Source organism: Mauremys mutica, chromosome 1 (assembly GCF_020497125.1).
Source record: "Mauremys mutica isolate MM-2020 ecotype Southern chromosome 1, ASM2049712v1, whole genome shotgun sequence".
Lineage (NCBI taxonomy): Eukaryota > Metazoa > Chordata > Testudines > Geoemydidae > Mauremys > Mauremys mutica.
Window position 1 is genome coordinate 241,884,325 of NC_059072.1, and position 17,459 is coordinate 241,901,783.

The 17,459-nt window shown below is 39.9% G+C and overlaps 1 protein-coding gene across 6 annotated transcripts in view; it reads left to right on the forward strand.

Moving 5' to 3' along the window:
* Window positions 1-17,459, forward strand: part of TUBGCP5 (tubulin gamma complex associated protein 5) — a 62,587-nt gene that overhangs the window by 31,689 nt on the left and 13,439 nt on the right. For all 6 annotated transcript variants that reach the window (XM_045004892.1, XM_045004884.1, XM_045004866.1 and 3 more), the window contains 8 exons: window positions 1,499-1,767; window positions 3,025-3,223; window positions 6,662-6,850; window positions 9,159-9,341; window positions 10,337-10,421; window positions 10,530-10,650; window positions 12,375-12,553; window positions 13,868-13,993. In XM_045004892.1, coding sequence (XP_044860827.1) covers window positions 1,499-1,767; window positions 3,025-3,223; window positions 6,662-6,850; window positions 9,159-9,341; window positions 10,337-10,421; window positions 10,530-10,650; window positions 12,375-12,553; window positions 13,868-13,993 — 1,351 coding nt within the window. The remainder of the gene's footprint in view (window positions 1-1,498; window positions 1,768-3,024; window positions 3,224-6,661; window positions 6,851-9,158; window positions 9,342-10,336; window positions 10,422-10,529; window positions 10,651-12,374; window positions 12,554-13,867; window positions 13,994-17,459) is intronic.

A 17,459-nucleotide genomic window follows, 5' to 3' on the forward strand; every position in this document is an offset into this window, starting at 1 on the left:
AGGGGTTTATCACTGTCTGATTGTAGGCCAGTTCCCCAGTGGCCTATGCAGGGGACCCAGGCCCACCCACTACTCTGGGTCTCAGCCCAGGGACCCTAAGAATAGCAGCCATGTGCCACCATGTCCCTTTAGCAAAACTGCCTTCAATTCCAAGGGCCACTACCCCATGGCCCCACTTTCACCAAAGCTTCACCCTTACCTCAGGGCTCATCTAAGTTCAGGCTCAGGAGCCAGCTCTGAGCTGTCTATGGTGCTGCAGTTCCCTTTGGCCGGCCAGGAGCACTATATGTACTCCTCCAGCTCCAGGAAGGAACCGACTGTCTCTGGCTCTGCTACTCCATTTATATGGCCCTCCTGGGCCCTGATTGGCTGCTTCCCCTACAGCTACTCTAGGCTGCTTGAAGGACTACTGTTCTGCTCCTTTCTTGGGATGGGTGTGTCAGGACACTAATCCACCCTGTCACAAGTAGTCTCATGTTTCTTGTTCTAATAATCTATTGTGCAATGATTCTGTGCAATGTTAAAGTTACCATCATTCTAGAGATGGCTGTGTGTCAGTCATAGGTTAAATGATTATTTTGTGTGTGTTATTCAATAAAGATAGTTGCAAAGTTCTTCACTTAGAAAGGAAAAAAATCAAATGCCCAAATACAAAATGGGGAGTAATTGGCTAGGTGGTAGTACTGCTGAAAAGGATTTGGGAGTTATAGTGAATCACAAATTGACTGAGTCAGCAACATGACACTGTTGCGGAAGAGGCTAATAACATGCTGGAGTGGCTGAACAGGAGCGTTGTATGCAAGATTCAGAAGCTAATTGTCCTGCTCTACTTGGTGTTTGTGAGGCCTCATCTGGAGTATTGTGTTCAGTTCTGGATGTCATACTTTAGGAAAGATGTGGACAAATTGGAGAGAGCCCAGAGGAGAGTATCAAATATGATAGGCCAGGTTTTCTAACCCTTCCATGATGGAAGATTTAAAACTTGGCACGTTTAGTCTTCAGAAAAGAAGACTGAGTGGAGACCTGATGAGTCTTCAAATATGTTAAGGGCTTTTACAAAGAAGACTTATCAGTTGTTCTCCAAGTCTACAGAATATAGGACAAGAAGTAATGAGCTTAATGTGCAGCAAGAGATTTAGGTTAGCTGTTAGGAAAACTTTTCTAATTATAAGGGTCATTTAGCTCTAGAATAGGCTACCAAGTGAGGTTGTGGAATCCCCATCATTGGAGGTTTTAAAGAACAGGTTGGACAAACACCTGTCAGGGATGGTCTAGACTGTAGGTTGACTTCATCTTGCCTCAGTGCAGGGGCTAGACTTGGTGACTTCTCGAGCTCTCTTCCATTTCTACATTTCTATGATTCTGTCATTTCTATAGTGTGTTGGAATCATTCCAAATAGAAGGTGAAATGTAAATGAAAGATTTATATTATTATTCAATAGGCAAGATTTATCTTTTTAAAAGGATAAAGTGTAACGATTTTTTCTCTCCGTTGTAGAAACAAAAATGTCCCAGTTAATCACAGGGATTTTTGGTATGCTACCTACACATTATATAGTGTGTCAGAAAAGATGGAGAATGAAGAGAAAATGAGTGATAATGCCAGTGCCAGCTCTGGCAGTGATCAGGCTCCCTCAAGTAGGCAGCACACAATGGTCTCCTTTCTGAAACCAGTACTAAAACAAATCATCATGGCTGGAAAGTCCATGCAATTGTTGAAGAACCTACAATCCAAAGATGATTCTCCACGGCAAGCTGCATCAAGAGGTGAAAATAAGTTGTGTAAAATATTCTTCTCTGTATCTAACAGCATTTGTGTATTTAGGGTGTATTAGTGTTTCCATTATAATCCACTGTTTAGTATATAACTCTCCTTGTTATGCTTGCACTGTGTGGTTTGTAACTTCACATCTGATTTGAAACTGGTTCTGTTCCAAGACCCCTGACACATGCAACACACACAACAATGTGAGAAGAACTGAATTTTTACCTTAATTCAGAATTTATTCGCTTTTCTCAGTTTTAAGTTGCTCTTAAATATTTTATATTCTCTCTTGTTAGTTTGTACTATTTAAGATCTTTATTCAAACCATAAAACTATTTTCATATTATGTGATTAATCAGTTGGTTCCCATTACCGAGTAGTTCATTGGTTTAGGGATGATAGGTAATAAATAGGATTCCTGATTTGAGGAAAGCCTGTTGGTGATCTGCCCAAAGAGATTGATACAACTATAAGCATGCTGAATATTTGGAGTAACCAGCATGAATTATGATACACAAAGGACAGTAGTGGGAGCTGTGATGTCTGTTGTCTTCACATGGGTCAATATAAATTAGCTATTTGTAGGTTATACAAGTCCCTTTCTATTTAAATGTAGAGTGAGCTGGCTTTGAACTGTTTTGCGACCACTTTTTATATCTGTGTTATCCCTTTTGGCATGGGAGGATAAACTCATTGAAAACAAGTTTTGTATTAATGGCTGACAGTTACTTTATATCCACTGTCTTTAAGGGTTTAATATTTCTGAAAATATTAATTTCATATTTTAGGTCTCAGTTAGCAAGATATTTCAGTATGTACCCAACATTAAGCATATAAATAGGCCTATTAATATAAATATTTAAAGTTAGATATGTGCTTATGTACCTTGTGAATCACAGCTTAGATACTGTTGATGCTGCATATGGAAATATAGCAAGCAAAACTGGGTTTATGTTAATCTCCTTAACTTAGTTTTTCTAGTATACAGGCAAGTCTTGTCTTATGCGGGGGTTCCATTCCGCGGTTAGTGCGTAAAGCGAAAACCTCATATAGTCAAAATTACGTTGAGTTGAATGGCGGGCAGAATCGCCTGCACTACAGGTACAGTATTAAAATTGTTTTTCTTTTTTTTTGTTTTGTTTTTGCCGACCGCGTAAATCTGAAATCGCGCATGTTAAATGCGCATAAGAGGCGACAGACCTGTAATCAACACTGTTTCTTAGAATAATATTTACCATATATTTTACTATGCACTTCAGATGCAGAACGAAAGAGTTTGTACACACTATTTCTGGAGTCTGTGCAGTCCCGTCTGCGGCATGGGGAAGAATCTGTTCCAGATATTATTACAGAACAACAAGCTACAAAGCAGAGTTTGATAAAGATGCAGTCTATAGCAGAGAGACACTTAGAACTGGATGATGTTCATGATCCATTGCTGGCTATTAACTTTGCTAGGTAATTGAACACCTGAAAGATACCAATGTCACCACTGTGTTGTCAGAAGCCACAAGGCATAAACTTTTGCTCTTGCTGCTTAAAACAGACAAGCTCAGGAACAAGCCTAAAGGGGAACTGGCTAAGCATTGTCCCAGGCAGCTTATGACTGGCCAAAGATTCATTAAAAATATAAATTATTAAAATGAGTATTCAAGAACAGTTCTGTATATGCCTGCTACATCTAGCAGGACTTAAATGTTTTTAGTATAGAAAATAGGAACTGTCTCTAGCATAGAAAATTTTATTACAAAAAATTAGATATAATTTCTCAAATGAATTATGATAGAACAAATGCTGTAGCAAAATGTAATATTTTTAATGTGTATGCGTGGCACATTATGTAAAATGTCTTTCATTTGAATCAACATGTTTCTCTTTGGCTGATCATCACAAAGATGTATCTTGCAAAATTCTACTGTGGTACTTACAGTAGTTTAAAACAAACATTTCAGGAAAAAGGTTAATTGCCACAAAAATAATTGTTCCTTTGTGATAGGGTAATGTGAGGAAACTAGCAGAGCAGCAACACATTGATTTTAACAGTCTTACATGGGTCGTAATAATTAGTGGTGAGAATGTTAGCTATTTATTTCTCTTGCGTACCAATAGGTAGATCGGTGTTCCGGCTTCTCAAAAAGAGTTCTAATGTAACAATGGTGCCTTTAGTTCTTGGTTGTATTTAAAAGCCTTCATTGTGAAGTTAACCTTACAGTTTAACAGGTAATACAATGTATTATAAGAATATTGTAATTAATAGTTGACCTGTGTACATAATCTCTCTCAGTGGATGAGAATATTCTCTTAAAAGTTGATAGGCTGGTTAACTCAGTCCTTTTGTCAATCAAGACAATCTCTGCTCTGAAGTGGTGGAAACCAGACTTGCACTACAATGATTTTACCTGTTGTTGATAGCTTTTGCTGTATTGTAATGATGATTTTTACCCTGCTTTGATAAACTAATTGGCTTTGGCTTACTAATGCTATGTCGACACTATAGCCTATGTCTGCAAAATTCATGTTGCGCAGGGATGTGAATATTCCACCCCTGAGTGACATAGGTTACAGCAACATAAGTGTTCGTGTGCACAGCATTGTGTCGGTGGGAGAGCTTCTCCCATTGACATAGTTTATGCTACTTGCAGAGGTGGGTTTTTTTATGCTGACAGGAGAGCTCTCTCCTGTCGGCGTAGAGTGTCTTCACCAGACACACTGCAGCGGCGCAGGTGTATCAGTACAGCTAAGCCACTGCAGTTCTGTACATATAGACATACCCTAAGTGTTAAATGTCTGACCCAAAGATTTTCCAACAGTATTAATATTATAAGGTGAGTTAGTGCACTACTGTAGCACTTCAGCACAACAGACACTACCTATGCCAATGGGAAGGGGTCTCCCTTTGGCGTAGTTAATCCACCACCTCAAGAGTCTGGAATTCTTCGGTGAGCCTAGCACTGCCTAAATAGGGAAGGAGATGGGTTGATCTAATTTTCTAGTGTAGAGCAGCCCTTAGTAGTGACCACTATATTTAAGTTGCCTAACACTTTTCATTCTAAAAAATTTTTTTTGCAATCTTATTTTTGAGACTCTTATCCCTTTGTTGTTTGCAATTGGCCTTGGGTATTCAGTGGGGGAAAGCCTTCAGGCTACCAGAGCACCTTTTCTTTGTCCGATTAAATTCTGTCCAGCTTTTGCTGAGATATATACTGTTACAAATTGCCATTTACCTTCTCTTACTAGTTTCTCTGGGAAATGTTGTTGACAGTGTGCCAAAGTAATAATTGGACAGGAAAATTTTAAGGCCAAGCTGCCATTGCTGCCACAACAGCAGGCAGCAGCATGTGATTCATTAGGAACCCCAGGTTGCTGCTAGAGCTGCTGTAGCAGGGTGGTGGGAAAGGGAAGAGAAGAAAGACACATTGGGCTCCCCCTTGTGGGGAGAGGGATAGCTCAGTGGTTTGAGCATTGGCCTGCTAAACCCAGGGTTGTGAGTTCAATCCTTGAGGGGGCCATTTAAGGATTTGGGGATTGGTCCTGCTTTGAGCAGGGGGTTGGACTAGATGATCTCTTGAGGTCCCTTCCAACCCTAATAATCTATGATTCTCTCCGGTCGTCCCAGTGACCCATGTCCTCCACTGGAGGACACCATATGGAGCAAGGAAACACCCACCTTCTGGTGAGGGTTGGGAGGGAGAGTGGCTGTGTTTTCTTCCCGCCCCCCAACACATGTTATTACCTGTCTTCTAGAGATCCAATAGTTGGCTCCAGTAACGTATTTCTACCCCTACCTAGGGCTGGAGTTCTCCTGACTTCCAAGGTTTGTCTTATCTCATTAAGAGAGAGATTATGAGTTGAGCTATGTGACTGTGCATTGAAGTAAGATCCCCCTCTTATAGCCATACGCAGGCTACCCAAATCTATATTTGGCACTTTTGCAACTTCTGCTGGAATGCTGTGTCCAGTTCTGGTGTTCACAATTCAAGAAGGATGTTGATAAATTGAAGTGTGTTCAGAAAAGAGCCCCAAGAATGATTAAAGGATTAGAAAACATGCTTTAGTAATGGTAGACTCAGGAAGCTCCATCTATTTGGCTTAACAAAGAGAGTGTTAAGGGATGACTTGATTACCATCTGAGTACCTACAGGGAGAACCAAGTACTTGATAATGGACTCTTCAGTCTAGCAGAGAAAGATATAGCTGCATCCAGTGGCTGAAAGTTGAAGCTAGATAAATTTAGACTGGAAATAAGGTGTAAATATTTAAGTGATGATAACTAACCAGTTGAACAATTTACTGAGGGTCAGAGTGGATTTTCCATTACTGGCAATTTTTAAATCAAGGTTGATGTTTTTCTAAAATATATTCTGTAGAAATTATTTTGGGGAAATTCTGTGACGTGTTATACAGGAGGACAGACTAGACAACCACAGTGATCCTTTCTGGCTTGGAATATATGAAAACTGATAACCCCTTGTTTAGACCTTACATCACAGTCTAGCCCTAAAAGATCATATAAAACAAATATTTTTTTCTTATTTATTGAGGTCTACAGTATTTATACTGGTATTGCTTCTCAGAACTACAACAAGAACTGGCATAAACACAGTGAGTGATTAGGTGGTATAGCACATCATCCAAACTAGTACTCTTCTACCTTGTTATACAAAGGTTGTATGAATAGTCACTCAAAATAATGGGCTTGTCTGAGTTAAGGCACTAATATCCATTGAGTTACCAGTACTGGAATGAACTTTTTACTACTTTTTCAATGCCTTTTTTTTTTAAGCAGAAAGCTAAATGAGACCACAAAGTTTTAAATATATGACACATTCTGTTAGGTGGTATATGGATCAATTCCTTTCCAGCTAAGCAATGTTTTTTTTTTTTTAAATTTTGAAGGCTGTATTTGGAGCAAAGTGACTTTCATGAGAAATTTACTGGTGGTGATGTTTGCGTGGATAGATCCTCTGAATCAGTGACATGCCAGACATTTGAACTGACACTGAGGTCTTGCCTGTATCCTCACATAGATAAGCAATATCTGGAATGCTGTGGCAACCTAATGCAAACTTTAAAGAAGGATTACAGGTAAGAAATGAAATTAGGTCCTACTTAAAAAACATATTCCATTATCATTGGTATATCATACTGTAAAAGCACCAATTATTTTAAGAAAATTGATTTGTAGTTGAAATCTTTTACAAACTGTTTAATCTTCTCTTCTAATTCTGCTGTGATAAACAATAACAAAAGCACTAATAATATGCGGAATTAACATAATATTTTCCAACCATCACTCTGTTCATTGTTCTTTTGTGTTCTATCCCTTTGTCTGTATTACCTACTTACGCCTAGTCTACAATAGAAAATTATGTTGGCATAACTGCATCATTTGGATATTATAAATTCACATCCCTGAGTGGCATAGTCAAGCTGATCTAAGTCCCCATGTAGGCAGCACTAGGTCAACGGAGGACCTAGCTATCACCTTTCAGTGAAGTGGATTACGTGCACTGATGGGAGAATTCCTCCAGTCAGTGTAGGTGCTACCTACATTGAAGTGCAGCTGCACTATGGTGCCGCTGTAGCATTTTAAATGTAGACAAGCCCTTAGTTTGTAAGGTCTTTTTTGAAGGAACTGTTTCTTACTGTATATTTATTCAGCATGAGGCACAGTGGGTGTCCAGTTTCAGACTGGGTCTCTAACCAGTATTGTAATACAAATAATGATAATCAAAGAAAAAGTAAAGTGTAAGCAGCTTGATAAAAATGTAGTATTTTACAACATTTGCTTTAATTAAATGTTTAAAGGTAAACACACGTCTTAATACACTAGATTATGGTATTAAGTACTTTTGGGTAGAGAAGTATGAAAACAGTTAAAAATTGACAAATATAAATATTCCTAGAAAGAACAATGTGTAAAATCCTAGCCCCAATTAAGTCAATGTCAAAGCTATTATTGACTTCAGTGGAACCAGGCTTTCTCACACAATCAGCTGAAAATATAGAAGAAATTTTAGGAAGACAGAATACGATTATCTAAATTTGAATTTGGCCATTACACTACCACTAATTATGTGATATTGTCATGCTGAGTTGAGTAAAGTGACCTGATCTCATGACCTCTGACCTGGTCCTAAGTCAGTCTTTCTATTACTCATGTGGCCCCCATCACCATAGTAATTGCCTTACAGTCTTTAAATGTATCCATCCTCGCAGCACCTCTGTGAAATAGGGAAGTACTACTACCCCTTCTTCCCCTTTTTTAACAGATAAGGAACTGATATTGGAGCCCTTACTTAGGTGAAACTCCCAATGACGTTGGAATTTTTTCAGGTTCTGCAGTTAGATAGATCATAGAATATTAGGGTTGGAAGAGACCTCAGGAGATCATCTAGTCCAATCCCCTGCTCAAAGCAGGACCAACACCAACTAAATCATCCCAGCCAGGGCTTTGTCAAGCCGGGCTTTAAAAATCTCTACGGATGGAGATTCCATCACCTCCCTCAGTAACCCATTCCAGTGCTTTACCACCCTCCTAGGGAAACAGTGTCTCCTAATATCCAACCTAGACGTACCCCACTGCAACTTGAGACCATTGCTTCTTGTTCTGTCATCTGCTACCACTGAGAACAGTCTAGATCCATCCTCTTTGGGAACCCCCTTTCAGGTAGTTGAAGGCTGCTATTAAATCCCCCCTCACTCTTCTCTTCTGCAGACTACATAACCCCAGTTCCCTCAGCCTCTCCTCGTAAGTCATGTGCCCCAGCCCCTAATCATTTTCATTGCCCTCTGCTGGAAACTCTCCAATTTGTCCACATCCCTTCTGTAGTGGCGGGACCAAAACTGGACACAATACTCCAGGTGTGGCCTCACCAGAGCCGAATAGAGGGGAATAATCATTTCCTTCGATCTGCTGGCAGTGCTCCTACTAATTCAGCCCAATATGCCATTGGCCTTCTTGGCAACAAGGGCACACTGCTGACTCATATCCAGCTTCTCGTCCACTGTAATCCCCAGGTCCTTTTCTGCAGAACTGCTGCTTAGCCAGTCGGTCCCGAGATGCACTATTTCTCCCCATAAAGCTGTTCTTGAACTGAGGGCCTGATCCAGAAAACTGCTTGAGTATATGACTAGTCCTACTGAAGTCAGTGGCACTACTTTCAATGCTTTGAGCTACGCACATGGTTAAGTATTTTGCTACATCTGGGCCTAAGTGATGTTTATGTGAAAAAAATAATGTATAGTAGACTTCACTGGAGTATGGGATTCAGTTGGGAGTTCTTGTGATGATGAGACTTTTAAAGGTTTGCATTACATAACGTGACATTTTATGTTAAAGGAATATAATGCAGATTGAAGAGATGTTTGTATATTTGTATTCCCTGTTCAGGCTGGTAGAGTACTTGCAGGCAATGCGAAACTTTTTTTTGCTTGAAGCTGGGGATACTATGTATGATTTCTACACATCTATTTTTGATAAAATAAGAGAAAAAGAAACTTGGCAGAATGTATCATTTCTAAATGTCCAACTCCAGGAAGCAGTTGGACAACGTTACCCAGAGGACAGTTCAAGGTAAAATGCATGGAATTAAGTTTAGAGTAAAAATGACTTTTTTTCCTTTCAATTTCCTTCTCTCTTCCTGTTGAAATGATAGATTTATGAAATACATAAATATTAGGCTCTGTTGTGGTCTTAGTCATCAGTATAGCTGTAAGTTCAACCACTTTGAGTCATTCTGTCACTGTGTTTTGTGTTAGAAACTATTGTGTGCATTTATAGAATGCAGTATGGTGGAAATAAACATATGATTGTTATCTACTTAAAATATGAGAGCACTAATTAATCTGTTCTCTAGAACTAAATTTTACCTGTAGACATTTGTTTTTGTTTTCTTCCACAATAAGTTCCCTTATATATTCACTTGCAATAGTGTCTTCATTAGTAATTCTGTTATACCAGAGTGGCCAACCTGAGCCTGAGAAGGAGCCAGAATTTACCAATGTACATTGCCAAAGAGCCACAGTAATATGTCAGCAGCACCCCCATCAGCTCCCCTCCCTCCTGCCCCCGCTCCCAGTGCCTCCCGTCCACTGGCAGCCCTGCCAATCAATGCCTCCCGCTCCCTCCCCGCATCTCCTGATCAGCTGTTTCATGGCATGCAGGAGGCTCTGGGATGGGGAGGAGCGAGGGCAGGTTCAGGGAAGGGGGCGGAAAGGAGTGGAGTGGGGGATGGGCCTATGGTAAAGCCAGGGGTTTGGCAGTGAGGACCCCCCGGCACATTTGAAAGTTGGCACCTGTAGCTCCAGCCACGGAGTCGGTGCCTATACAAGTAACCGCATATTAACTTCTGAAGAGCCGCATGTGGCTCCGGAGCCACAGGTTGGCCACCCCTATGTTATACAGTCTTTTTACAAAGCTCGGAGCAGAGGTATCTTTACAAATCTTTCCCTACCAGGTTAAATCTGATCCTTAATATTTAGTAATGACAGATTAAAACAAAACATTTTAAGATAACCACCGGCTTAGTGCAAACCATTGGCAACTAGAGTATTTGTTTCTTTTTGTAGGCTGTCTATATCTTTTGAAAGTATCGATACAGGAAAGAAGAAACTCCCTGTCCATACCTTAGATGGCTTAACATTGAGCTATAAGGTAAAATATAATAATGTTTCTTTTGCTTTAATTTTAAAAAAACATTTGAAATAACAGCAAATTGCTCCATCAAATTAAGGGTTGTTTTTGTGTTTTTTTCCTCTTTAGGTCCCTTGGCCTGTGGATATAGTTATAAGTTTAGAATGTCAAAAAATTTACAATCAGGTGTTTCTTCTCTTATTACAAATAAAGTGGGCCAAGTATAGCTTAGATGTTTTACGATTTGATGGTAAGAAATTTCTTGAAATATTTCTTGTTAATCTTAAATCTGTATCACTGAAAATACACCTTTACCCCATTATAATGCCACCCACTATAACACGAATTCGGATATAATGCAGTAAAGCAGCGCTCTGGGCGGGGCTGCGCGCTCCGGCCGATCAAATCAAGTTCAATATAACGCGGTTTCACCTATAACGCGGTAAGATTTTTTTGGCTTCCGAGGACTGTATAAGGTCTTGTTTTATGGCATATTGGTATCCATGCTAGTGACAGTTGTTTGAATACACCCAGTATTACAGTAGCCTTTTTGAAAAGTCAGTATTGCAGCATAATAGCTCCTGTTCATAGCATTTACAAGGTGCTGGGAAAGTTAGTTGCTAAATTAATTTTGCTCAGCAGAGCAGTGTGAAAGTCACATGGAACCTCATCTAAACCCACTGAAATGAATTGGAGTCTTTCCATTGACTTCATTGGTGTTCAAATAAGGCCCATGATGAGAATCCTTTCCTGATATGTAAGCAGTTATATGATTTTGGAAGTCAAGTTTTGAAGTAAAATTGACATTGCTGGGGGCAATATCCATCCATCTTGAGGGCAAATTTCTCTCATTTATGGTAATGGATGTATAAGCATCCAGGATAAGAGATTATAAACTAGTTGAATCCTTAATGGCTTTACAGAATTCATCATGTCTGTGTCTCATTTAACACACCTATTAAATATAGCTGGCTATATTTATTGAGGCATTTCTTTTGCAACAATCACTGTGGTATGGTATCTAGGCACCAAATACAGAATTGGTCAATCCTACTTTGTCTGCAAAGGACCCCTACCATACCTTAATTCAGCTACAGTTAGTTTTTTTGTTTGATTTTTCAAATCTCTGAGATTTGTTGCTAGGTCATTCTTCAGCCATAGCTACTGAAGGAAGTCCTGTGCATCATATCCTAATGCAAATACAGCCATGATTTTACCAGTAACATTACTTCCTGTCCTAAGTGATTGTGAAAATAGTTACTTACCCTTTATAAACTACAAAGTCAATTTATATAGGTCAGAATGTGTACTTGGGAGTTTAATTTTCCTGTGCTGGCAGGAAGTCTATGGGCTCTTTAATTGTGTGGTCAAGACCAGTAGGGTGTGTGGGACTGTTGGGGAGGAGGGTCAGGGATTTTTCCAATATTCCACTTCAGTGGCCTTTTGGTGTTCATACTATTAAGAGTTTTATATAAAGTAGTCCACCCTGGTTAACTTTTGAAAATAAATAACTGTGTCATCCGGAGAGTTTGAGTGGTTGGGCTCAGGTTTCACCTAAAGGCCTTTATAACTCTATTGGATCGTTGTGTCACTGAAGGTATTGAGAACTGTACTTTCTAATTTGCTAAAATGAGTTTTAATTTGTAAGGGTATAACTGGGCTTTGAAGTGTTCTCCCCTTTGTGGAGATAAGAGTTTATGTTCATGTAATTTTTTTAATATTGTAATATATCAACCTTGGCACTTTAATATGTAGCAAACAATTAATTGCATCATAATATCCCCTCCCAGTTACTATTTTAATATATGATTGTTATGTAGATACTGATAAGTATCTGAATTAAAGGACAAAAGCTATTTCAGTATATCTCTTTAATAAAAAGGATACATTTTAGTTTTCATTAATATTTAAATGCAGTTAATACCTATTTATATTATAAATATTCACCCAAACTTTTTCCTCTCCATTTTTTAGAACTAGTAAATGCTACCGAAAAACCACAGCTTAAAGAAGGACCTCAATTAGAACAAGAGACAGTTCCTCAGTTTGGATCACAAACAGAACTTATAAAACAACAAATTCACCGCATGTTCCTCTTAAGAGTGAAACTCATGCATTTTGTTAACAGCTTGCACAACTACATCATGACCAGGGTTCGTCCTTTTACAATAAACTTACGTATTGTAGGAATTTCTAACAGTAGTCATAATATAGCTAATAATTCAAAACAACTTCTGACTAAACGTGCAAATAAGTAATGTCTTCATGTAATGTCTGTTTTGTTTAGTTTAAGTCCTGAACTAAAAAGGAATGTATATTGAAAATATTCATGCTGGTTGTTTGTTTGAATTTTAAGTAAGAAATCTTAAATCAGTAAATATTAAATAGACTTTTAGGAGTTTTTAATGTACATAATTCTTTGATATTAGTAACACTTTTCTTCAGACTAACTTTTCACCCCAAAGGTTTACAAAGAAAGGACATTAATGTCAAAAGAAACAATAGATTTCAGTAAGCTGCTGTTATTCTGCACTCCTAATAGCATTACTGAAAAAGTTGTCTTTACATGTGTGCCTCTGGGAGTTAACTAATGTTCATTTCCAAAAGTTTATATTCTCTTAAATGAAGCAGGAACTTGTGTAGATTTACACTTACCCTACTACTGTATATGAATTGCCATTCTGTGTTAATACACTCTTTTTGAAAGGAGAATAGATGGAAGCTGGCCCACTTAATGATGATGCTCTGTGTTATGCAAGAGGTTCTGAGTTCTATTTCCAGTCCCAGTCCCTTGATTCTTAGGCCTTCAGGGATCTGGGATTTCTAATGATGGTAGCATGCCCTGAATCAACACCTACAGAAGTAGCATATTCAGTCCATGGTACAAGAGCAGCCTCTGTCGCTGTGGTTCTCAAACTGTGGGTTGTGACCCCAAAGTGACTTGTGACCCCGTTTTAATGGGGTCACCAAGGCCAGTGTTAGATTTGCTAGGGCTCGGGGCTGAATCTGAAGTCTGAGGGCTTTGGCCCTGGGGCAGCAGGACTTGGGCTCCGGCCCTCGCCCAGGGTTGCGTAGTAATTTTTGTCGTCAGAAGGGAGTCTTAGTGCAATGAAGTTTGAGAACTGCTGCTCTATCAAATTAAAGAATATCGTTGACAAGTTGGAAGGAGTTCAGGTTTTGGTTATATGGATGGTGGCCATAAGACTGAACCTCAAAGGTAGTGATAGAAGAGGGGAGGAGTGAGGGAATAATTGTGGTTCAGACTAGAAAAAGCAGGTCTTTGGAGCGGAGCTGGAGCGCGGACCAGTAGGTTTTTGCCCAGAGCTGGAGCGGAGCAATTCAAAAATTTGATTGCTCCAAATCCCTGATAAAAAGAACTCCCCAGAGAAGTGTAGAGAAAAGAACTATGGGGATTCCAGTCATAGAGGTGGTATTCATGTTAATACTCCTTGCTTTCTCTTTTAAAGATTCTTCACAGTACAGGTTTGGAGTTTCAGCATCAGGTAGAAGAAGCCAAAGATTTAGATCAACTGATTAAAATTCATTATAGATATTTGTCTACAATCCATGATCGCTGCCTGCTGAGAGAAAAGGTATGTGTTAAGTAAAACTGAATACGTGGTATTTTCAACTCAACAAGGGAGAAAATGTTTGTCATTACAAATCATTCAGTATATGTTGGATTTTTACATATGGTAATTATAGATATTGTGGAGAGGCAGTAGCCTTTCCAGAGTTAAAATTGAGACTCATTTTCTTTGTAAACCTGCAGTTACTTCCCACTCAGAATCATTTCCTTAATTATACAGTTCAGTTCTTCTTCAGATTGTACATTGGTCACCTGTGGCTAGAAGATGTGGGAATTTTATGCTGATTCTTTGAGTACTGTCCCTATAGGTGCTCCACTCCAGGTGCTCTTGTGCCCCCTGTGCCTTTGATTGGAGATTTCTCAGAGCAGTGTCCATTTGGCCCGCGCAAGTGTGTTACTCAGTCTCATGCTTTGTGCTGTTAGATAGCACTGCATGGGGAAACAACCCTCAGTTCTTTCGAATCCGCATTGGCCTGGGACAAAGCCTTATCAGTTGTCTGCATTGTTTTACCCCAGCTGTGTCGCCTTCGCTCTTTTAGAACTTAGTTTATTATAGTTGTTCTTAGTATAGTTAGTAGTTAGTACTTAGTAGTAGTTTTAGCTGTTTCGGCTTTTTTGAAAAGAAATTTTTTATATATATATGGCTTTTAGATCAACAATTCTCCTCTTCTGGGAGTTTTTACTTTATTGGGAGGACATACTAAGTTCTCCTGGTTTCAGACGCTGCCTGTTGTGCCAGCGGGCATTCCCAATGACTCACTGACACTCCTCATGCATCTGTTGCCTCGGGGAGTCTCATATTTTCTAAAAGTGCAACTTCTGTCTGGCGTTAAAATCTAGAGCCATCAAAAAACAGGGAGCTCTAACTGACTCCTCACAATGGAGAGCTCACTATGCCCAGCCTCTGACAGTGGTTGGGGACCTCCTCTGTATGTTGGCCTCTGAGTAAGTCCTCTGCCTCCACTGTCTCCGAACCGTACTCCTTGAGGGCACGATTCCTTTCATAAGATTCCCAGAGACCATCCCTCGAGTTTTCCAGGGAACCTACCTCAAAGAAGTCGCAGTCTCCAATGACTTTAGTGATTTCAGCCCCTACTTCTCTTCAACCCATCAGGTTGCTGGTTCCTCAGGTACTCAGAATATGGTTAAAACTAAAGATTATCAAGTTCTGCTGGTACATGCTCAATAAAGGAGTTGAGCTTGGTATAATTTAATGCCTGAGAGTTGGCAATTCCGAATTGTAAAGTGGCAGGACCTTATCAAGAAGGTTGTAGATTGTTTGCAGATCTATCTTGAGGCGGTTAAAGAACCACATCATAAGCTACTTGGCATCCTTCAGACAGTTTCATCTGCCCGAATTACCCTAACTGTTAACGAGGCCCTTCTGGATCCTGCAAAGGTTATTTGGCATACCCCAGCGTCAATTCTGCCCACGTGTAAGAGTGCAGACAAAAATATCTTGTCACCTTTGAGGACTCCATTTTTATTTTCCCATTCCTTTCCTAACTCCTTAATGGTCAAGGGGGTTAATAAGCTGTGAAGTCAGCACCATGCTATATCTATGCTCTGTGATACAGATCATAAACGCCTCAACATGTTTGGTAGAAAAGGATATTTGTCAGCCATTTACAATTGAGAATCGCCAACTACCAGGCATTAATGGTGTCAAAGTTAGACTCAGGACTCACAGTTTGTCAGACCACTCTGTTTTATTAGCACAGCGCTCTGCTAATGACACCCAGATAATGTGAGCACCATGCAAGACACAAACTATCTTATTTATACAGATAAAAGGGTGAGAACTTAACAAGATAACAAAGGAAGCAGAATCAGATAAGTTTACCTGGGCTAGGCATGCATATCTTATTTCCTTACCCATCTTCTGTTAATGTTTTGCCATTAGCACCATTGTTTATGCCTAATGTTTCTTTTCCTGGCACCTGTATTTCAACATTTCTTATTTCTGCTTAAAGGTACATACAACATTTCTTTAATCCATTCTTATTTTTACAATATAATTCATTCTACTTTCACAATGGTGAAGTATAACTATATAAATTATACCAAGCTGAACTCCTTTATTGAGTATCTACCAGCAGAACATAGAGAGCAATTCCAGCAATTATTGCAGAAGGCCAACTGCTCACCTGAACATATTTTTGTAGGCCTCTTTTGGCTCTGGTGATACTGCCACTCATTTGATTTCCACGGTTGTAGTTATAAGGGCCTTCTGGCTTCTGCTCTCAGGGTTTCCCAAGGAGGTCCAGGATATGGCCAAGACCTTCCTTTTGATGGCACCAAACTGTTTGCTGAAAGCACAAACTCTGCAAATGTTGAAGGACTCCCCCCCCCACCCCCGGCAAAAGGCCATGTCAGTAGTAGCAGGACATCTCCACAGAAGGGAATTATGGTGTTCCCTTACCTAGACAATTGGCTTCTGAAAGATCAGGAAGCAACTTGTGAAGCCATAGACCTCTTTTTCTCCAATTCGATCTGCAATTGAACATTCAAAAATCCACCTTAATCCCTGTGCAAAAGTTAGAATATGAGTTCATCTCAGTTTAATAGGGGCAAGAGCCTACCTCTCAATGTACAGATTCGTGACTCTATCCATCATAGTCAGTACAGTCCAGATCAGCCCTCAAACCCTGGTCAAGAACTGTTTTCAGCTGTTGGGGCCTATGGCAGCTGATACTTTCATTATATACCATGCAAGACTGTGAATGGGATGCCTTCAAGAGTGGTTCAGGACTGTTAATTCCCTGAGCAGACACAGTCTAACTATACTACTTTTGATACCTGCTTTCATAAAGGAATCTCTCAATTGGTGGAAATACCCTCACAAAGTTTGTGCAGGAGTCCCTTTCAGCTGCCTTCCCCCTGCAGTTATCGCATTCCTGTTGGGGTGGGGAGCACATCTAGACACCCACATGGCCCGGGGCACATGGACAGCTCTGGAAACCACTCTGCACATCAACTCCATGGAACTCAGAGCAGTCAGATATGCCTGTTCTCCAGCAGAAAACCACCTACATGCTACACTTGCAAAAATGGACAAGATTTGCCTGCTGGTGTGGCCTCAAACACATTCCACTCACAATCTCATCACTGTCAGATATAGTGGACTACATTCTACTACTTTAGAAACTTGGAACTGTCACTAGTTTCCATTAGTCCCCACCTGACAGCTATCATGGTGGCTTCTTTGAGTAGATGCAGCTGTGTATTCCACTTAGGTGTGTACACACCTAGCACACAGGAGCCAGAGAATTTTGCCAAGCAATACCTGTAGAGGGGTGGCACTTGTGCCCACAGCCCCTCCTCTGGCTATATGAGGCAGTGCCGCCATGACATCCATCAGTTTCTTCTTACTGCCTGTGCCTGGAGTTGGAGCTCTGCATGGTTTTCACCTCACAATCCCTCTATTTTTAGTGACTTTAACTAAATATAACTAGAAATTAGTACCCTAA